Source organism: Neoarius graeffei, chromosome 24 (genome assembly GCF_027579695.1).
Source record: "Neoarius graeffei isolate fNeoGra1 chromosome 24, fNeoGra1.pri, whole genome shotgun sequence".
Taxonomy (NCBI): domain Eukaryota; kingdom Metazoa; phylum Chordata; class Actinopteri; order Siluriformes; family Ariidae; genus Neoarius; species Neoarius graeffei.
The window spans coordinates 32,295,223-32,318,667 of record NC_083592.1 but is presented as its reverse complement, the minus strand read 5'-3'; the positions used below and the strand labels follow the sequence as shown (position 1 = coordinate 32,318,667).

The 23,445-nt window shown below is 41.6% G+C and overlaps 2 protein-coding genes across 2 annotated transcripts; one reads left to right on the top strand and one right to left on the bottom strand.

Annotated features, from left to right (window-relative positions):
- The first annotated feature begins 6,270 nt into the window (after positions 1-6,270).
- On the top strand, positions 6,271-16,577 carry adamtsl2 (ADAMTS-like 2). Its single transcript, XM_060907921.1, is given in 20 exon segments — positions 6,271-6,360; positions 6,363-6,418; positions 8,562-8,664; positions 8,872-9,014; positions 9,186-9,261; positions 9,505-9,607; positions 9,689-9,834; positions 10,005-10,128; positions 10,211-10,291; positions 10,493-10,668; positions 11,101-11,428; positions 12,196-12,538; positions 13,496-13,596; positions 13,721-13,847; positions 14,460-14,673; positions 15,028-15,183; positions 15,383-15,553; positions 15,866-16,042; positions 16,135-16,279; positions 16,456-16,577. Coding segments are annotated over 20 exon segments (2,982 nt in total).
- Positions 16,578-18,682: 2,105 nt separating this feature from the next.
- On the bottom strand, positions 18,683-21,384 carry LOC132872828 (protein FAM163B). The gene is made up of 2 exons (XM_060907920.1): positions 21,292-21,384; positions 18,683-19,201 (listed from the first exon to the last, which is right to left on the bottom strand). The coding sequence occupies exons 1-2, from the start codon at positions 21,382-21,384 to the stop codon at positions 18,683-18,685; spliced, it is 612 nt and encodes a 203-aa protein (XP_060763903.1).
- Between the last annotated feature and the right edge of the window lie 2,061 nt (positions 21,385-23,445).

The following is a 23,445-nucleotide window of genomic DNA, read 5'->3' as shown; positions in this document are numbered from 1 at the left end:
GGAGGAGCAGGAGATGGGGGCAGAGGAGTCAGCCGTGCAAGGGCCTTCCCAATTTGCTGGGGCAGTGCATCGTGGCAAGCAAGGGTCTCTTGTTGGCTTACGAGTGCTTGTCCCTGAGTGTCTATGGTAGCCCCAAAGCTTGTTAAGGTGGCCATTATCCTCTGAAAGACAGCTGAAGAAGCCTCTGCTGAGTCAGTCATGACTGAGTCTTTCTGTTAGGGTGAGCTGGGAATTGAACCTGGGTCGCTGGCGTAGTCACCCAGCAAACACCCTCTAGGCTGAGCAGAGGGATGACTCAAGTGCAGAGGAGTGAGAACAAACCTAAGATTAAATAAAGTTTATTTGCCAAAGCTCAGAAGTCCAGAAAAAATCCACAGCTTGGGAAGAAACAAAAATCCACAAAGGAAAAAAATATCGGCCAGACAGGTAAATCCAAACATACAGAAGATAAAAGGAAAAAACCCAAAAAGTTCCAAGAAGGCAAAAATCCAAACGCACAGAAGATACAAAAGGCAAAGTATCAAGTAACAAAAAATAGTCAAAATGTCCCAAAGAGAAAACTACCAAAAACAAAGACAAAGGGCTAGGGCACATAGAACACAAGAGACTAACCATTAAACAACACAAAGACTCAGTGACTAGCAGGACAAAATGGGGTAGTATAAATACCCAAAGTAATTGAACACATGACCAGGACAAAATTGGCAATTAAGACAAGGTGGGGCAAAAGGCACATGAAAAACAAAGAAGCACATGGCTGACAAAACAAAAACACAAACCCCCTAGCTGTCAAAACAAACATGACATGGTAAAGACATAATAGCGGCCTCTAGAGGCCAAGATAGTCCCAAGGCCTAACAACCGGATGGTGTTGATGGCATGTGGACTGCGTTTGACATGGCCAAACCATCTCAAACGCCTTAATCTGAGTACAGTATCAAGGTCAGTAAGACCTAAACTGTGGCGAAGGGCTTCTGTGCTGATGTTGGCAGACGGGTTAACGTGGCACATCCATCTGAGCATTGATCTTTCATTACGCTCAAGGCGTTTCATGTCTTCTTTCTTAATTGGCCAGCATTCACTTGCATACAGCATAGCACTTCTCACGTACGTACTGTACACTTGACCATGGGTGCCACACGAAAGCGCCCTGGACGAAAGGAGGGGTAGCAACTCTTTAAATTTCTTCCATGCCGATCTTGTTCTAGTTATTGATGCAATCTCGCATCCACCACCAGCACAAAGATGGTCTCCCAGGTAACAAAACGAGTCAACTGTCTCCAGCTCATGTGGACCAAGAGCCACCTGGTCAAATTGCTTGCCAACAATAGGGTGAGCCAAGCCAAGACAACAGTCACATCTGAAGGAGGGATCTGCAGAGAGCCTGCCGCGGGTTCTTGTACACTTCTTATGTACCCAATGTTGGCATCCATTGCAGAAGATGGAGTTGCAGCCAACACCTTTTCTGCAAACACCACAAGGATGTTTACCAGAGTCCCTTAGAGAATTAAGGTTTGGGCCAGATATCATGACCTTCGTTTTTGCCATATTAACCCTCAACCCTCTTAACTCCAGGCCGTTTTTCCACAACAGAAACTTGCCTGAAAGCTCCTCAAGTGTCTCAGCAACAATCACCAAATCGTTGGCATACAGAAGTTCCCAGGGGGCGCCAGCAGAGAAATTACGAGACAGGGCTTCCAGCACAATGACAAAAAGGAGTGGACTAATGACAGAACCTTGGTGTACGTCAACTTTTACCTCGAACTCCTTGCTGTAAGAGTTGTTAATCCGTACCATCCTTTTTGCATTCATGTACACAGCTTGTACTGTTCTAACGATCCATTCTGGAATACTCACACGTCTCATTGCCCACCACAGCACTTCACGGGGCACCCAGTTGAACGCCTTTTCCAAGTCCACAAAGGCAAAGTACAGATTTCTTTCCTTAGCCAGATACTTCTCTTGTAGCTGTCTCTCAATGAAGATAGCATCACTCATTCCTCTTCCTGGCACAAAGCAGAATTGGAATTCGGCAATGTCTATGATCTCACATATTACTTTGTCCAGCACTCTCTCAATGACCTTCAAACAGTGTTCCATCAGCTTCAGACCTCTGTAGTTGCCCCTGTCTGTGGCATCACCCTTGCCCTTGAACAGGTTGATAATGAAGCTAACATCCCAGTCCTTTGGAATACAACCCTCAACAATGATGGCATTTGCAAGCTTGGTTAAGATGGGACAGCTGACGGCGATGGAGGCTTTAAGCATATTAGCCACGACGCCGGAGGGTCCAGGGGATTTTCTAGACTTCATTTTGGTGATTGCCTCAGCAATCATCTCACCCATTACAAGAATGGGGGGACCAGCAACAGGCTCAGCCACGGGCAGGTCATTAACACACCAGGGAAACTCAACATTGAGTAGGCGTTCATAATGTTCTTTCCAAGCCTTCTTCTTCTGACTGTCACTTAGACATAAGTTGCCTTGGCCATCTTTAATGCAACTTTCACCAACAACGTCAAGCTGCTCTTTCTTCATCTGCTTAGCCATATGGAACACATCCACTTTACCGGACCTAACATCATCGAATTTACTCTCCTTGTCTCTCTTCTTGGCTTCAAAGACTATGCGCTTGGCGAGACGCTTGGCTTAGAGGTAGTCCTCTTTATTCCCACCGTTCTTCCATTCCTTCCAAAGGCGTCTTTTTTCACAAACAGCATGACTAACTGACTCATCCCACAACCAGGTTTGCTTCCTTCTGTTTCTCCTTTTGGTGACTCCACATATGCTTTCAATAGGCCATTTTTAAAGAACTGCCAGGTATCCTCCACAGTGGTGATGTGACTGCTGTCATGTAGTTCAACTTCCACCACCTCCAGAAAGCATTCCTTCACCACAGGATCTTTCAACTTCCATGTACGGAGTTTAGGGGTAAAGGACTGCCTACAAGACTTGGTGGGCTTCCTTGAATCGTTTAATGATATTATGCACCATACAGGGTAAAATATCCAAAACCCATCATTTCTTTCTTTGAGAAACATTGTTTTTAAACATTTCAATCATTTTCTCATGCATTTGTTGACAAACTGGAGATCTTTGGTCCATCTTTGCTCTTCAAAGACTCAGCCTTTCCTTGATACTGATTTTGTCCCAAACCATGATAACAATCACCTGTTGACATCACCGGTTTCAAATCACATCATTTAATTGTTTTACTTCATTACTAGCTCTAAATTTCACCCATTCCAACTTTTTTTTTGGAATGTGTTGCAGGCCTGAAACGGAGGAATGGATATATATTAACAAATGAAATGAAGTTGACCAGACAAAACATGAAATATCTTGGGTTCATATAGTCTACAATGAAATACAAGTCAAAGTATATTTAGAAATCACTACGGTACTTTCTTTTTTTATTTGCATTTTCCATACCGTCCCAACTTTTTTTGACTTGGGGTTGTACATCCTGTATTTAAATGTTAGCTCGTTTTCAACTAAAAGTACCTCTTGCATTCAGAAACAAACCTAACTGTTAGAGTTAAAACTGTATTTTGAGAAACTAGTGGAAGCTAAAACCATGGTTTAATTTCATATCTGTGAAATATGATCACCTTTTAAATGATTCTTGCTTGTGTATGGCTTTAACATAACATGTTTCAGATAAATACTATGCATTGTTTCTGTGTTTTGGGTGAAAATAAATCTAAAGCTTTCATAAGAGGAGGGGTTAGCCATGTGTCATTTGCTTGAACCATTATTATTATTATTATTATTATTATTATTATTATTATTATTATGTCTTTTTCATTAAGGATGATAAGAGAAATTGTGTGTTTATCTAAAAAAAAAACTATTTAAGGGTTGAGTATTTAGAAAATATATATCAGCAGGCCAAAATCGCTAACACAAAAGCCTTCTGAATTCACTGACCAAAGTTCAGTTAGATAAAGTCGGCACAAAGTGAACTCAACTGCTTAAAGAGGAATGCCTGTTTTTCCTCTTCCCATGCCCTTTTGCCACCAAAAGATTTCCCTTTTCAGCTAGGTAAATTTTATATGTATTTAGGCTGACTACTGCATTATCTGAAAAAAGCAGAAAAATATAGCTTTCAGCTGCTTCCTGCAGGGGTCAAAATCGTAAATGCTATTATCGATGTTGACGCCTCTGATATGTAGACAAATACAAGATCACAGCAGAAAAAATAATAATAAAAAATAAACCCTCTGATGTCTATGAACAAAGTATCCCAGTTTTTAGTTATGTACTTTTATATTGTTTGTGATAGCCATGGCAGATTAAACATTTCCACAATTGTTTGTCAGTGGCTAATTTTTTTTTATTAACAAAATAAATGTCATTTACAACTTTCTCAGAGTAAACCCTATAAATTGCTGAAAAGCCTATATGGTGCCAAAAACATTTCACTTACACTTCCAGATACAAACAATATACGTTTGCGTTTACTCCGAATCACCAGTTTAACAGTCACAGTGGGATTTGCTTTTTGTGAGAGGATTGGTTGATTTGGTGGCTAGCAGAGTAGATGCGTTCATGTGTGGTACATTAGACGGGATTAGAAACACCAGGTCAGATTCGAAGCAGAGTTTCTTACGTACACATTTCCTATAAGGTTTTTAATCAAATTATGACACGTTTAGGGGCGGCACTGTTGCCTCACAGCAAGAAGGTTCTGGGTTCGAGCCCAGTGGCCAATGGGGGCCTTTCTGTGCAGAGTTTGAATGTTCTCCCCGTGTCCGTGTGGGTTTCCTCCAGGTGCTCCGGTTTCTCCCACAGTCCAAAGACATGCAGGTTAGGTTAACTGGTGGCTCTAAATTGACCGTAGATGTGAATGTGAGTGTGAATAGTTGTTTGTCTCTGTGTCAGCCCTGCGATGACCTGGCAACTTGTCCAGGGTGTACCCCGCCTCTCGCCTATAGTCAGCTAGGATAGGCTCCAGCTTGCCTGCGACCCTGTAGAACAGGATAAGCGGCTACAGATAATGGATGGATGGGCACATTTAGTTAACTTATAGGTTGTTTTTGTTTAAGAAGTAGTAGATTAATAAAACAGAGTAAAATAGATGAGCTGTGTGTATGAGTTTTCTCACTACCCCACCCAGCAACTACTCACATTAAGGCTGAAGAAAACTCTTTTTTTTTTCTTGTTGTTGTGTGTTTATAACCAAAAGGTCCAAAGAGCATTTTTACTACACAACACCTCATTTTCACAGTGCAGAATTCACACACACACACACACACACACACACCACGTGTTTGCCGCCTCATAATTTTGGGGTTTTAAAAGAGCGACCATTTCTCCAGACTTGCAGACTGTGCAAATCTCCTGAACTATGTCTATCACCATACAGATCTGCGGTCTGAGAACGGTGCTTGATTGAGCTTTTAGTGTAGCAGAGCGTCCCTAATGCACAGAGCAGACACAGGGGCAACCAGGAGAACATGTGTTCTTTATATATGCGTCACACACAGGCACGGTGGTCTCAGTTATCAGCCTCGACTGGTGAAGCCCTTTCTCCCTCCATCTCTCTCATGCGCCTTATTTTTTCTGTTATACACCTAATAAATTACTTCAATTTCTTAACATATAGTCATTATATATTAATCTGTCATACACACATGGACTTTTTACATTTCTTTTGGTACTTCAGGTTGAATATGTTTACATCTAGCATATGCCTATGATATTTTGTTGTCGATTTTACTTCATTTACTTTCATCTCTTTAGGCTTTTCTGTCATCTCTGCTGGCTTGCAATGAATGGGCTCCTTCTGCACTCCAGTCATGTGGCCAGGTGTAATGAATGGGTCTATCTGGAGAGGAACAGCCATGGTTAGGGGCAGCATACAGATTAAATGTTAGCAGGAGGCTGGGAAGAGCCTGATATGAGACTGAGAGGCCAAGAAAAGGGGGGTTGCAAATGGACTGCTGTGATGCGAAGGGGTGTTTAAGGGCCAGCGGAGGAGGGGAGGGGTGTCGATCTGTGGGAAACGACGACTTCCTCCCTGTCTGTCTGCGAGCCGAGCCCAGTCTGGCAGAGACTCATGGGGCCAGGGCTGTGCTTCACAGCTCAGCAGTGGTAGCAGCCCTCAAGCTTGGCACTAGCTGGAAGAGTGCTTTTCATGTGGGCGTTCCCCTGCACTGCCACTCTCTGGGCTAGATGGGGAGAGTGAAGGTGGGCGGGTGGATGGCAGAGGGGATGGGAGGGAAAGAGGGAGAGAGGAGAGAGAAAGGAGGGGGGGTGAGAGGAGGGATGCAGATGTACACCTTACCTTCCTCGCAAGACACATCCTCAGAGCACACTGTTACAGACTAATACCACCACCACCACCACCACCACCACCACACACACACTGCCCAGCCACCACTCAGCTCTACTACAGCCCAAGGACTGCAGGTAGGTACATGGGTAAATATTTACTGACTGTGTTTGTGTGTGCCCGTGTATATTAACAGAGGAACTTTTTGAGATGTGACAGCTAAACCAGACAGAGTAGACACTTGTTCCACAGTAAAACAAACCCAAATAAACAGGGTTGACATTTCTGTAACGCTGCTTTGCTGATGTGAGCTACTATTTATGTATGCACAGGGCAGTGTCATATAGCACATTTAATATTAGTATAAAATGTAATAATGTTAATGTATTATTAATTGAGAAATAAAAACCCTGGGTACATTTTCAGAAAGACTAAATTAAAGCACAATTTATAACTGTTATGTATGTCACTGCATTAGTGATTAATAATTATTGCCGTGCCAGATTTCAAAATTTGAATCGGTGAGGTATGTGGCCTAAACCAAACTTAGACAACTGTTTTCAAATAAATGTATTATTATATTCCATTACCAAATTACTGAAATATTGAAATGAATATTTTAAATATTTCAAGATTCAGGATTCTGCACTCCTCATCCCTTGTGATGCGAAGTGAGTGTGAATTGTAACTTAAGACAGAAATCCGTTCAGTGTTAGGCAAGACATCAGCTTTTGTCTTTAGCAACAGAAGAACAGTCTCCGAAGGGTCAGGGAGCAGATTATCCAATTTAAAAAAATGAAATAATTAAACTATTCCATATTCAAGGAAAAACAATTATGCATGAAGTCCATAGGTATTGATTCTGTGGAAAGTGGAAAGGAGGTTACTCTGTGAAATTTCATCCAACAAAACTTAATAGTGAAACACGTTTAAGAAAATCACAATACATTTAAATCTTTTTCAGTCTTTTTATATACATTTAGTAACAGTCATCTTTCTACTCGACACAACACAACATATGTACCTGTTTGCAAATGAGTAATTTAATGATTTTTTGTGGGTCAATTTCATGGAAAACCCCTTGCTAGTCTTTTGTAGCCATGAGATGTCCATGAACTTTACAAAACTTCCTCCATGTAACTTAGCCTGTATCAATTACTTGCTCACTGGCAATTGACAAATGAAAGCCCTGTTGATTTTACCCTTTGGGGCTGCAGAATTGAGCAAGGTGCTGAAAAATGAGGAAGCACTGAACTGAACCTGGTGAGAAGCAATTCTCCCAGAAAAGGATGAGTCTGCTTCTTTCAGCCTCCAGGCCAGAGTTTGCTCCCTTAGTTCCTCTCCCTTGAGGGAATGGTCCTGCTGTCTGTCTGCTGCCAGGAAAAAAACACCTCCCCTTCCCCTGAGCAGAGGCCCAATAGAGGGATCAGGGGGATCCTGTGTTTACACTCCTCTGTGGACTGGGAAGCTCAGAGGAGGAAGGTTTGTCTCGGCGGCCATGCGCTTGCTGCACGGATCTGTGGGAGACGGGTGTTTTGGCGAGCTGGCGGAACTCCAGCTGTGTCTGGGCTGGATAATGAACTCCAGGTGTTCCTGTGGGTAGTTTAAGACACCTGTCACCAATATTTAGTGCCAGAAAAAGCCAGACTGCAAACTGAGCTAGACGATATGTTTGCTTATTTTAAGGAACCAACCTAACTGGAGGCACAGGCCTAATGAGGAGACTGCAGTTGATCAAAAGTAGGCATATGAGGTTTTTTCTCCAACAAGTGTTGTCAGTATGTCAGCTGATATCTTCATGGTACCTACAGTCATGTGAAATAAAACTAGCAATGGCTCTCTAATACAATAATTAGACATTAAAGCAAGGCAAATTCTCAGATAACTCTTGAAGATTTCAGGTATTTATGTACACTGCCATATGATGACCTGGCGACTTGTCCAGGGTGTACCCTGCCTTTCGCCCGTAGTCAGCTGGGATAGGCTCCAGCTTGCCCGCGACCCTGTAGAACAGGATAAAGCGGCTAGAGATAATGAGATGAGATGAGATGTACACTGCCCCCACTCAGTCCATATCGGCCCAAAACTTTCTTGAGTAAAGGTTACAAATTATACAGTACAGGCATTTAGCACACTTTAGATACAAGAGTGAGTCCACTGACAGTTAAGTGTGAACTTGCCTATAGTCACTTGAGACTTGTTGCCTTGTACCCTTTCATAGAACTAATTTTGCTGCTATTTTGGAGAAAGTCATCTTCCTTTTCTCACATTTTCCCACCTTCAGGATGAGGACCTGGTCAAGGGCCCAGTTTGCAAAATGCTCTGTGGTCCTCCTGGGTCTCATTACACTGACCCTTTCTTTGGGGAACATCTCAAGTAGAGTGCAGGTTGGTGATGGCCTCACATCTTTTAAAATTTAACTTTTGTATTGCAAAGTCTCACTACAGGTGATTGTTTACTACTTATAAAGTTCAACAAATTTCTGAAAACGATCATGATTGGAACAGAAAACAGGTTTTTAAAGGTTGTATTCTGCATAGAAGTTGGCTTCCAATTTTCACTTGCTTCCTGAACAGACTCTTTGTTTGTGTCAGGATGAGGGTGTAGCCTCTAACAGTCTGGAAGACGGACTAGAGGTAACTACTTATTGGTGGGGGGAATGGGCAAAGTGGACAGCCTGTACACGCACTTGTGGAGGGGGGGTCATGTCTCAGGAGAGACATTGTCTTAAGCAAAGGTCAGTAGGTTCCTTACAAACACTACCTTAAATAAAACTTCCAAGAACTGCCTGCTGATTTTTCTGAATGATCTGATTTTTATGTACGTTACAAAAGTTCTATTATGAGATGTTCAGAGATGGTTAACATTTAATTTAAATAAGCTAATCACACAACTCTTTCATTTAAAGAAAGAGAACAACAACTGGTAAGGACAACATGACATGCACAGGAAGTGCAAAAAGATACCATCTCTGCAATACAAAGGTTAGTTCACACTATCAATCTTCCTTTTCCTTTGAAACACAATATGCGTTTACACATGAGAGCTACAATCTAGACACCCCAGCTGACAATACAAGCTAGCTGGTGATTAAACTTACATTACTACTTGGAATATCAATGAGTAAATGACCTTCCCATCATTTCATTTCCCATTAGATAGTGGCAAACAGGCCATTGATACGGTCATCCAGTCTTAACTGGCTGAGCCTGGTCTGTGTTTTTCAGGACTGCCCCTCAACTGGAAGGAGTTTCCGAGAGGAGCAGTGCTGGTCATTTAACTCTCAGGTGTTCAATGGGAAGAGCTACCACTGGAAACCCCTTTACCCAGGTACTTGCCACTGGAATGAGACCAGCTTTTCCAAACGCATGCCTAAACTCAAAAACTAACACTCCATTAATAATTTTGTAGATGACTACGTTCACATTTCCAGCAATCCTTGTGACCTTCATTGCACTACATCAGATGGTCAGAGGCAGCTGATGGTACCAGCCCGTGACGGAACTTCCTGCAAGTATAGCAATTACAGAGGAGTCTGTGTAGATGGCAGGTGTGAGGTAAATGTATAGACCACAAGATGATGTTACTCAACAGTTTGTTCCAATAAGCAGGACCTATACAAGAATTATTCAGGAACACCCCTTCAAGGCTCTATTCATCTAGTCATGGGTCTTTCAAATTGCTTGCTTTTGAAACATGTTATTCAGTGTGCTATCCCCCTCTGCAGCCTATTGGATGTGATGGCATCCTCTTCTCTCCCAACACACTGGATAAGTGTGGAGTGTGTCAAGGAGATGGAAGCAGCTGTAGTAGGGTAACTGGTAACTTTCGCCGTGGATCTTCCAGCCTTGGTAAGGATACCCATTTACCTCATTGCGCATAAAAGCCCGCCTCGAAGACATGAAGCTATGAATACATTTTTCTTTCTTCCAGGATATTCCTTCATTACCCAAATCCCTGAGGGCTCATGGGACATCCAGATCATTGAGAGAAAGAAGTCTGCAGATATACTTGGTGTGCATATATAAAACCAGAGACATTTCATATAAACAATAATTTACATAAGTAAGCCAAGTGTGATGTTATTCTTTTCATCTTTAAAGGAATGAAATAGAACACAATTTACTTTATCTTCAAAATTTTACAATTGGGCAATCAGTCAGACAGGTATCACCACTACTGAGCAAAGTTTGAATGAACTTCTTTATTTTACAGCTGTGACAGATCAAGCAGGGAACTTCTTCTTTAATGGCGCCTACAAGGTGGACAGCCCTCAGAACTTCCATGTGGCAGGCACCATCTTCAAATACCGGCGGCCCACCGATGTGTATGAGACGGGGATTGAGTACATCGTGGCGAAAGGGCCCATCAATCAGCCCATCAATGTTCTGGTACTGTAGCTGCGGTCCTTCCTCCCGCCGCCAAGGGCCCCTGGGTAATCTCACTTGGCTAGCTGACCCTGCCTTTAACGTAATGTGGGCCACAGGTGCCATGGCTCATACTAAAAAAGCTGTAACAATGTGATACATTGCCCCTGGAGCAATGGTCCCAAAAGTCAGGCATGTACTGGTATATGAAATGACCCCAAAAGGACATGAGTATGTGACTTATACTGGTAAAAACTGCTGCAGCATTTGCATAGTGTCTTCTGAATGGACAGCGGAGCTCCTGTTGATGGTTGATTATAATAACCACAAAGGACAATACATGAGAAGTGTTTATTCTTGTACTTTTATTAAATATATTCATACATTTATGGAACTCGTGTTTCCCCATTTTAATTCATGTCTTATCTGCCTGCTTCTTATCTCCTGTCTTCCAAGGTTTGGAACCAGAATGGTCGCAACCCTTACATCACCTATGAGTACACAGTGATGCGTGACCCTCTTATTCCAGTCTCCCAGCCACCTATTTACACTGGCTCAGATGGAGGATCCAGTCACCAAGTCTCCATGGAGATCAACAATGTGTCACCCCACAATGATAGTGTGAATGGCAAGGCTGTCCCAGATACACAGAGGAAGCAGGTGAGGATGCAGAACATTGGGCCTGGTGCAGTGGATAAGCCTGACAAGGAGACCAATGAAGTGTATGAGGACACAGCTGCTATAGACTGTAATCAGGATACTCCAACACCCCTGCATTATCCAGGTAGGATTTAAGTATAATATTAGGTTATCCATTAAAGTTAGATGACATTGATCTGTGATGTAAATGGAAATGTTGAAATTGCCAAAAAGTTTCCTTTCGATACTGTCAATCAACCAGACAGTAGTGATGAAATTCAATTTTACACTGATGCACCATACTGATAATTTCACAGTAGAGGGAGCATTTTGTTCACTTGAAGGTCCTTGAACTTCTTTAAGATGAATGAGCAGCCACACAAAAATTAAACATTGTGAATAAAAAATTTAAGGAGTCTTGATATAGCTTTGACATACTGGCATAGTAGTTAATTACCTGTCTTCCCTGGGCCCAACTGCATTCATTATGAAAAGTGCAGCTGAGTTGTGGTTCAGTTTCCGTGTCAACTGCCCAATAGACAAGTGCCCATTAGCCTGTTATTGTCCTCTAACTGTGGTAGGGTACCGTTCTGCCTTCTCAATTCCACACCTACACATAATGCCAGCTACCACAACCACATGGGAAAGAGGGCAGTCAGTGACTCTGAGGTGGTCCTCTCAATTGCCAGTGCCAGTTTTGGAAAAAAAAAATGCTCTGGAATGCCTTTTGAGTCAGTCTCAAATTCTGTGAAAGTCTGAAAATGTATTTTTAGAGAGGAGCTATTTGTGATGGTTTGTAGTAATATTTTTTCACTCGGCTATTTTTTGTCTTTCTCAAGCCACCATCATATCTTCAAATCAGTAATACCCCTATTCATGATGCATGTCCTTTATAACCTTTTGTCTGTAAAGATGGAAATAGCAGCTGGCCAAGTGGAGTGGTTGCCCCTGGCATTGTGCCTGCAAGCAGACCTGCAGAGGAGATGGTGGATTCTGAAAATTTCATATGGAGGATGTTTCTTGCACGTTGCACGTTGCACGTTAACATTTCCACAAATCGGCTGCTTGGTGAGGGGGAAAGCCTCATCTCTGAAGCAGAGCCAGCTGAGTTGGACTACAGCAACTCAGAGCAAGGGAACTTCAATGGTTCATTTCTTGAGTTCTCTCTAGGCCGCCACCGCAATGAGACAGACCTTTTCCAGAACAGGACCCTGATTACCAGCTTGAGGAACGGCAGCCGCGCCAATCGCACCAGGTAAACACATGAATCAAGCATCTTTTCTTAATCCAAAATCAGTTTAGCACAGTGTTATGTTGCATACCATATCAAGTTGTGTCATGGTCTATAAAACTTAGGGTAGTGATATTTGCATCAGTTTTTAGCTCATTCATAATGAAGCAAGGTCACATGTGGCATGGGTGTATTGTAATTAACAGAACCTCCATTGTAGCTCTCTCTAACAGACATGAAGGTATGCAGGATAGCTAAATTCATATCTATACTCATGTGGGACAGTCCAGCTCATAGGGAATGGAATGTGCTCTAGACTTTCCTTGGAGTCTCCTGCTTTTTTACACTCTTTGAGACATTCAAAGAGTGGTGAGGAGAGACAGCCAAGTGGAGGGCTGGTGGGATTGCATTCCATCATATTTATAATTCATGTTGGCTTTCTTGCAGTGTCCAAACACCACTTCACCAGCCTCCCTGCCAGAGATCATAAAACACATCACATGACACACCCTTTCACACACTTAAAGGAAAAGAGATCCTAGGCGAGGAATGAGAGAGAGGCAGATAGACTAAGACTGAGGAAGATGGTCTTTCAGAGAGAAATAATTCATGGTGTTTTGGTATTTATGGGAAAATGTAGCACAGATCACACCATGGCCATGCCAGTCCAATTGGATTAAGTTACAAAAATCACAAAGGTTTTATTTTGGTTTATCTTGGGTTTCATCTTTGGTTTTAATTTACAGGAATCACAAGGTTTTATTCTTTGCTTTAGTTTACATGAATCACAAAGGTTTCTGGTACTTTTTTTTTTATATCACAGTTTTCCATGTTTGATATTCAGGCAATGTGAATCAAAACTGGAGTTGGGATCCACTGTTTTGGTATCACAACACATGCATTGTATAACATATGATGAAATGGCTGTTACATGATCTAGCCCGAGATATCACCGTTTATGCCCTAATCCCAACCCCACAGGAATCAACAGAGGGTTACCGGGAAGAACAAATTGAGTTCTGCAGATATGTATCGTTGGAAATTGTCCTCTCATGAACCATGCAGCATGACATGCTCAATAGGTACCAACTGGACCACATATCCACACCTGCATTTAAATATAAAAATGGTTCTTGGATATACTTAATGGGTTTATTTTTCATGTAAATATTATTTGTTGCTTTTTTTTTTGTTTTTTTGTAATAGGTGTGACAAAGTCCTTTGCTACGTGTGTACGATATGATGGTGTTGAGGTGGATGACTCTTACTGTGATGCTTTGACTCGCCCTGAACCAGTGCATGATTTCTGCATTGGAAGGGAGTGCCAGCCAAGGCATGTATGCCATTCTGATTAAAATATGCACTAGAACACAAAGATGGTACTCATCATGGAACTACACTGTTGTGGTAAATTCATCACATCTCATTATCTGTAGCCGCTTTATCCTGTTCTACAGGGTCGCAGGCAAGCTGGAGCCTATCCCAGCTGACTACGGGCGAAAGGCGGGGCACACCCTGGACAAGTCGCCAGGTCATCACAGGGCTGACACATAGACACAGACAACCATTCACACTCACATTCACACCTACGGTCAATTTAGAGTCACCAGTTAACCTAACCTGCATGTCTTTGGACTGTGGGGGAAACCGGAGCACCTGGAGGAAACCCACGCGGACACGGGGAGAACATGCAAACTCCGCACAGAAAGGCCCTCGCCGGCCACGGGGCTCGAACCCAGACCTTCTTGCTGTGAGGCAACAGCGCTAACCACTACACCACCGTGCCGCCCGTTGTGGCAAATTCTATGTAGAATATCACATTTGTACAATAACAATGTAATGTTTTTTTTTTCAGCTGAACAGACTAACTATAAATGACAGCTAATGTTGCTCAATTGCTCTGGCTTCAATTTTCTGGCTTCATATCTACTTTTCATGCCTGCAGGTGGGAGGCCAGCAGCTGGAGTGAATGCTCACGGACCTGTGGTGAAGGTTTTCAGTTTCGGCTAGTGCGTTGCTGGAAGATGCTGGCCCCTGGCCTGGACAGCTCGGTTTACAGCGATCTGTGCACAGATGCTGAGTTAGAGCGCCCTCCAGAGCGCCGGCCCTGCAAGAGCCCAACCTGTGGCCCACAGTGGGAGATGGCTGAGTGGTTAGAGGTGGTTCAACAATAACTTTTGTATTGCTTAGTTTTTCTATTATTATTATAAAATGCTATCAAAGTTAACAAATGGAATTGTCTGTGACTGCACGACTTAACACATAAAAAAAAACAAGAACAATGGTTCCTTAAATTTTCCTCAGTTTCCTCAAGTGTTTTTTGAATCCAGAAGGCTAATGTAATCACAATTCTGCTTTCCTTAACATCAGACTTTGCACTTGTGTGCTTGCATGATTCAGAGAAGTTTGGAGGAAAGTCAGTTTTTGTTGGTTTAGACCGCAAATAAATTTTGATTCATAAGAGTAGTTTGTACAGATAGCACATAACACTAAAGTTGTCCTTTTTTGTACAGTGCCCAGCAACATGTGGCCACAGAGGTTTAATGACTCGTGAGGTCAGGTGCTCAGATGAAGTCAGGCCATGTGATGAGACAACTCGGCCTCCATCATCCAAGAACTGCACTGGTCCACCTTGTGATCGCCAGTGGACAGTCTCCATGTGGGGCCCAGTAAGCTTCATAGAAGAGCAGTCAAGCAGGCACACATAAGCCACCAGCATTGCTTTGTTTCAGAGTTATCACACTGCATCTAGATCCTTTAAATTGCATTGAAGGTTTTTTTTTTTTAACATGATTATGGTTTAACAATCTTGTTCAATAACAGAGACAAATAGAATATTGTTGTCTGCTGTTTGTAAATGATATCCAGTGCTCAGGTCCATGTGGGCAGGGGAAGATGGTACGGCATGTATACTGCAAAACCCCAGAGGGCCGAGTGGTTCCTGAGTCTCAGTGTTCACTAGAGAACAAACCACTGGCCACACATCCTTGTGGAGATAAGGAGTGCCCACCACACTGGTTGGCTCAAGACTGGGAAAGGGTGAGCAAATGAATTTCAAGTTCAAGTGAGCTGAGCTTCCTAATGAGTTTTGGGGCTTTGTCCAAATGTCAATTTGGGTTTATATCCATAAATTGTGGGTTACCGCCTAGATTCTTTCTTCCCTTGTTTGTTAAGATAGAGAGCTCATTAGTGTAATCAGATGGTGTTGTGCGAAGTTGGAACAAATATTTTAGACATTCTTATGAAACTCCAGGAAGCCAAAATTACATAGATAAATGGCAAATGATTCAGTATGGGTTATACTCAGAGATGTATGCTCAGCCTTTTCTGAAAGTAAACTTCTCATCTCAGTGCAACACAACATGTGGACGTGGCATAAAGAGGAGGACTGTGCTGTGTGTCGGCATCACGGGTGGCAAGTTTCAAATCCATGAGGATGAGGAATGTGACGCTAGCAAGCGACCAGGAGATGAGGACACTTGCTTCGAGAGACCTTGCTTCAAGTGGTATACAACACCTTGGTCTGAGGTAGCTATATCATTGCTCATCGAATCTTTTCAATTGGGAATATGGATGTGTACATAGGTATATTACAACTTTGGGTGTTGCTCAAATTCCAGTGCACCAAGACATGTGGTGTGGGAGTGAGAATGAGGGATGTGAAATGCTACCAGGGAAGAGAACTTGTTCGTGGATGTGACCCTCTGACTAAGCCTGTTAACAAACAGACCTGTGCATTGCAGCCTTGCCCCACTGAACCACCAGGTAAACCTCAAAGAGAAACTGACTGGTCCTTTTGCACATTCATGTTTGTAGAAGTTGGTTAATACATTGCATGCAGACTGTAGACTAAAGATCATACTGGTTTTACCTAAGATAACTGTAGTTCCTTGACAAGGTGACTGACTAGTATGGTGTGTTGACGGCTGATTTCCATACAGATGACAACTGCCAGGATCGTCCCAGCACCAACTGCTCTCTGGCTATTAAAGTCAACCTTTGCAGTCACTGGTATTACAGCAAGGCCTGTTGCCATTCGTGCCGGAATCAACGTGCCACCTAGTTTTTGTCACAAAGGAAAAAATGTAATGCACTTAAATCGGGACCATTGGGTAATATGCAAAAAACAGAATTTCATAAACGGATGATGGGGAAAATATTGAACATCTAGTATCCACAGACCATGGCAGACATCTGGAGTCACAGAACAGCTTGGTTTACCCATTAAATTCCTTTTTTGTTTTATTTTTTAAAACTAGCTATATTAAACTACCATTGATGTCAGTATTTTAGTAGCAATATCTGTTTTATGACAAAGTCCTACAACTGTGGGATACATTAAGGAAACTTTAAATTATTTTGATTATTGTTCCATGGACCATAATTATAAAGCATGAGCATATTTATGATCCATCAAACTGACAGTGATGATAGTCAGTACTGAATATTCATCCACTGCTAGTTGCAGTGCTCTGCTGTTTCCTTGGTATCTTATTTAACTGTTACTGGGCCATTGGTTTTCTATTGTTTATTTATTAGTTGGAACAGGTGTTTGGTTAAACAGCCCGTGTTCTCCACTCATTCTGACTATTATTCTGCAGTCAGCAGCTGTTTTTGACAGCAGGGAAGAACAAACACTCGTTTTACTTGATTTTCCTGAGACGTATTATGTGTAATTGACTGTGTCCTGGCACTTGAACATGTAATATTTCAAACTGTATACAATTTATATATTGCTCATTTGTGGCACAGTCCAGTTAATATAATATACCTTGCTGTTACCTCAGTGTAAAGAAACAATCAAAACTAAATGTCATTTAATTTTATTGTAAAAAAAAAAAAGCACATTTTGTTACCTCTCAAAGTAGGATAAATACGATTCCATTTCTAATCCAACAGTATGCAGTATTTTTCATATCCTGTTAAATCAGGCATATTACAGTTTTTACTTTGAAGGCTTGAATAAAACACAATAACTTTTGACAGATAATGAAATAACTGTCTGGGTTGATTTAAAGTAACCACTGCAATTACTCAGTAAGTATAACAACATTCAGATCATTCTGCCCTCAATGTGACAGATGGTAATATGGTGTATACTGCCATTCCAACATTCCTTCGTTTTCAACTTTTGCCAACATGGTACACAGCTATCTGAGCGAAAGAACTTACGCCATCTGCTGGTCCACTTACAACACACACTGATGCTTATTTTGCTGATCAACGATGGAAAAGTCTTCCAAATTCTTGTTCATTAAAATGACCTGACAGGAATGTGTAATCTTTGCTGTCTTGAAATAGTCATTGTAGTGAATCTATTTACTTGCGTAAATAAAGTGAAAAATGGAAAACATTAATAAAAATGTAGAAATATTAGTGAACTTATATTTTTAAAAATTCCAAGGTTACAAATTATCTTTATATTTTTTGACCACTACACTAGTGCATGTAATTGTATAATAAGAAAATGAAAATAAATATTACCTGTGCTTTGACAAGCAGCCTGTGTCTCTATCCTTTCTGCGTCCATCTGACGCCACTCATTCATGTGCTTACACACCTTACAGAATAACTGACCATCTGATTTGAAATGATTATTAGGTTCTGGCTTTGCTTTATACTTGGGTGACAATGATGACTTAATGGACTTATCTTTTCGGATGTCCCTTCACTATGCTAGGCTTTTTATTATCTGGACCAAAAACAAAGCTGCATTGCATCTGCTGTGAGAAAGAAAGCAGTAAAGCTCCTTATAATGCATGGTACAATTTGTTTATAATAAATATTAGCGACAGTGCTAACCACTACACCACCGTGACACCCCAATTAATAAGATGATCATTGATAAACTTACAGTATAACTACTTACTAGTTGTACATTACTTTAGAGTCTAATTAGTCTTGTGATAAGAACATATGACAATTCCATAATTAAAACCTTCTTTTTACACATAAATACATATAGACATATCCACAGCATATCTCATTCCTTGTCAGTCTTCTTTGTTGCTGCCCATAACCAAAAATCTTTTAAAACTGTCATGATTACTATGATTATCCTACAACCTTTAAGTTCAAATAGCCCACGTAAATCTTTATATCATTTCGAGATTAAAAAACAACAACCAAAAAAAACCCTTAAGTCTCAAAACAAGTCTTCATAAGAAATTACACATCAGTACTGATGCTCTGGTGTGTCACCACCTCCCTCATGGTGATAGAACGTATGAGGTTAAGCTTGTTAAAGCTGGATATGTCCATAGGCAGGTCTACTTCTTGCTGCTCTAAGCTCCTATAGCTGATCTTTCCTCCACCATTCCTTACTCCCTGCTCTCGAGGCAGGTAGAAGGGCAGTAGGCCAGAGCATGTGGGGCAGAACATGTAGGAGCGTATGGGAGCCGGGGACAGAGCAGGGCTATAGTGTCTGCAGACTGCTGGCCCATTGAGCTTGTGAAGCTGTGAGGTTGTGAGAAGCTGCTTAGAGGATGAGGGTTCTGGAAGAGATATTATACTCAATGGGCTTGGTGAAGTCAGAAAACTTGGAGGACTCTGAGGGCTCTGTGGTTGTGGAGAACACGGAGGGTTTGTGGGGTTTGAGTGATGTGCTGGACTGGGCAAGGATTTGGTGAAGTCAGGCTCCTCCTCCTCTTCCTCCTCCTCTGACCCATCACTCTTACAACAGTAATACTAGCAGAGTCAAGTGCGGTCCAGAAGTTTGATGGCGTAAGTGGGTTTCAAAAAAGGGAAGAGAGATTTTTTAATATAAAACAACAGGTGACTGTTTATAAATGTTTGCAACTGTCCGTAATATTGCCATTTGACTGTGTCACAAATTTAAGTGAATTTTCAAAAGGCCAGCAGAAAGAAACCGTGAATAACTTCTTTTTTTTTTGGTCACAACAATGTTATATAACCATAAGACATGAATCCAAACCATATTAAATGTTAAAATAATACCTACAGTATATATACAGTGTGCAGTAGTGGATAGGAGGCTTAGGATGACTGATTCTATCACAATAGCCTTCATAATTTAAATGTCTGTCAGAAAACATGGTGTCTGCAGCTTTAAGATGAACAATAATAAATTGTGTTGTAGCTCATATTAAGCGTTTCCTTTTCACCTATTTTGTAGTCCTATATGAACCTAAACAGCCTAAATGTTTTCTGATTTTAAAGCAGAGCAACAAAATATCTTACCTTTCCTTGACCATGCCAACTAAACAGATGCATGTCTTCGTTCATAAAACATTTAAGTGGGCTTACATTAAGAAAATATAACAATGTTTGTTTATCAAGGCTACTACGCTATACAGGAATTCAGTAGCGCCACTACTGTTCACCACAGACTGTTAGGACTGGGACTGTTTTGGCCTCTAGAGGCCACTGTTATTTCCTTTTCTGGTCATGTTTGTTTTGGGCCTCTAGAGGTCACGACTGTGTTCTGTGTTTTGTTTTTGTCTTATTGCCTGTTTCCTGCCCCGCCCTGTCCTTAATTAGTGTGTGTATAAATACCCCTCTGTTTGTTCCCTTGTCCCGGAGTCTTTTTCCTATGTTATGTTGTTAGTGCTAGTTCCCTCTGGCCCATGTACCTTGCCTGTGTCTTTGTATTCTTGGTTTTTGCTTCTTTCTTTTGGACTTTGTGGATTTTGTTTTTGACCTGTTTGATCTTCTGAGTGTTTGAGTTTTTGCCTTTTTTCTTATTTGGATTTTGGACTTTGAAGCTTGGGATATTTTATTTTTATTTATCTTCTGAGCTTTGGATTATTCTTTTTGTTTTTTCCCTTGGATTGTACATAGTGTAAATAAACTGTTTTTGATACTTTTCTACTTCCGCCTCACGCCTCTGCACTTGAGTCATCCCCCTGGTGGCCTAGTGGGGGTTTGCTGGATTATCATACCAGCGAACCAGGTTCGAATCCCAGCAAAACCCTAACACGGACCACATATTCAAACCCTTCCATCCATCCATTATCTGTAGCCACTTATCCTGTCCTACAGGGTCACAGGCAAGCTGGAGCCTATCCCAGCTGACTATGGGCGAGAGGTGGGGTACACCCTGGACAAGTCACCAGGTTAAAAAGCACCCGAAGGAAACCCACGCAGACAACATGCAAACTCCACAATGAAAGGCCCTTGCCGGCTGCTGGGCTCGACCCCAGAACCTTCTTGCTGTGAGGCAACAGTGCTAACCACTACACCACCGTGCCACCCACATATACAAACAGTTTATATTATTTCATAATGATCTTAATTACAGCTAATAGCTTGTTAGGTTTATTTACAGTCCTGGCTTCAGGCTGCAAGCATTCCTGACCTTGTTAATGGGTAATGAATTTTAAAAAAAAAGACTTAATGCTAATGCAAGTGATTGCAGCTGGAGCTGATGTGTAACCAGCTTCTGGTATTTTTTTGGCTGTAATGTGACAATAGTTAGGGGGCACGATAGGATGATGGCATATTGCATATGTTTCACAAACCTAGTAGACATCCTACAGCAAATCATAGTTTAATAAATCGTCATTTCTTATTTTAATGAATAAAATAATTTTATATATTTTTTAAAAAATAACTGCTTTAATTTTTCTTTTGTTTGTCTTTTTTTTGTCTCATCACGTACAAATTCAAAACCCACATATAACAGGTAGTTTAACTCAAATGATCCCTACGGAAAGAAGTTTTGAGGTAACCCGTATTGCCTTCATATGTGCTGAAGGACTGTATTCAATAATACTGAAGGGGTTAACTGTGGCTCTAGTGGAAAAATGTTTGTTTACCTGCAGCCTACAGCAACACAGTACTGTAACAATAGTCAGTAAGATGACTGCAGCTATGATTCCACCTGTGATGACCACTGTTCCGGCTGTCATTCGAAATCCTCTCCATCAACACCCTGCATGTTGAAGAAAAAAGAAGTAAGAATTTGCACAACAATGTCCTGTTTTTTTTTTTTTTTTTTTTTGGGGGGGGGGGGGGGGGGTTGTGTTTCGTTGGGTGAGTGCCTATGTGAATTTGTGTGCATTTCTTTCCCTGAATGTATATACGTATATCCCTGATTTGACCTATTTCTTTCAGTCAAATCAGGAGCAACTACTACTTAAAAATATTTTGTCTGATAGCCGTGACAAGGGGTGGCACGGTGGTGTAGTGGTTAGCGCTGTCGCCTCACAGAAAGACGGTCCGGGTTCGAGCCTTGTGGCCGGCGAGGGCCTTTCTGTGCGGAGTTTGCATGTTGTCTGCGTGGGTTTCCTCCAGGTGCTCTGGTTTCCCCCACAGTCCAAAGACATGCAGGTTAGGTTAACTGGTGACTCTAAATTGACCGAAGGTGTGAATGGTTGTCTGTGTCTAATGCCCCTTTTCCACCAAAGCTGGTTCGGGGCCAGTGCTTAGTTTGGAACCGGGTTTTCTGTTTCCACTGACAAAGAACTGGCTCTGGGGCCAGAAAAACCGGTTCCAGGCTAGCACCAACTCTCTGCTGGGCCAGAGGAAAGAACCGCTTATGTCAGCGGGGGGGGCGGAGTTGTTAAGACCAACAACAAGACCGCGAAAGATCGCCATTTTTAAGCGACGAGAAGCAGCAGCTGTACAAACGCGAAGTCATCCATTATTATTGTTGTTGTTGCTGCTGCTGCTTCTTCCGCGTTGTTTTTGCTTCAATATTCGCGCCAAGGTTTATGCAAACATAGCGACGTAACTGACGTATACAGCGACGTAATGACGTGGCTTCCCTTAGCACCACGAGCTATGGAAAAGCAAACTGGTTCTCAGCTAGCTCGCAAGTTGAACAAGTTGTGAACCAGCACCAGCATTGGCCCCGAACCAGCCCTGGAACTGATTTGGTGGAAAAGGGGTATATGTGTCAGCCCTGTGATGACCTGGCGACTTGTCCAGGGCGTACCCCGCCTTTCGCCTGTAGTCAGCTGGGATAGGCTCCAGCTTGCCTGCGACCCTGTAGAACAGGATAAAGTGGCTACAGATAATGAGATGAATGAGATGAGCTTTGACAAGATTTTGGAAAGTGGCTATGGGGATTTGACTATTGAACTACAAGAGCATTATTGAGGTCAAGCACTGATGTTGGGTGAGGAGGCCTGGGGTTACACTAATTTATCACCCTTCTGTTCAGTTTGTTTGGGGCCTCAGCCACATTTCAACAAATCGTGGACCTGCTTCAGTGTTCTCCACGATATTTTTCATTGCATTCATATGAGAATCTCATTCGTATGGAAAGCAAGAATGAAAACATTAATATATAGATTGTGAAAGAAATTAGATGCAAAAGTTTTCATACCTTTTTTGATCAGAGAAATTTTTAATTCAGAGTGATAGCTGAAAAATTGCTTCATTATTAGGTTGTATGTAAATGTTGCACAGGAAGCATATGATCCCATTGATTCTAACTACTGAACAAATTAAGAGTCAGGAGATTAAGGCCATATTTTCCCTGAATAATTTAGTTTGCAAATGGACAATGGATGATGTAGAGGGATAGCGATGAACTCCTCTTGCCAGAATTTAACCACAATTTAGCTTAGATGAGACCAAATACAGCCTGCATGATAAGGAATATAATACATTTGGCTCAAAACTGAAATGAAGCACATGCATTTCATATGCCTGCTTATCGTTTTTTTTTTAATCTAGTATATACTCATTAGTGCCATCCATGCTACAAAAATAATCACAGTCCATTAGAAAACTCTTTCACCATTTCCATCACATAATTAACAATTATTCACCGAAGGTGAGGTGAATATCAGTGAATAATAACCAAGATGAAGTCGACGTTATTATTCACAGATATTCACTGAGCCTGAGGCGGATAATTGTTTTAGTATAAAGACACAGGTGATTTATTAAAAAAAAATCATATTAAAAAAAAAATTATTTCAAACTTCAAAAGCAGCATGCAAATGTAATGACAGGCTTGT

Bases quoted from the DNA above. Each gene is read 5' to 3' on its own strand.
- LOC132872828 (XM_060907920.1), bottom strand. From the start codon at position 21,384: ATGACAGCCGGAACAGTGGTCATCACAGGTGGAATCATAGCTGCAGTC. The intron at 19,202-21,291 runs GTAAACAAACAT...TGACTCTGCTAG, and splicing joins TGTGTTGCTGTAGGCTGCAG to TATTACTGTTGTAAGAGTGA.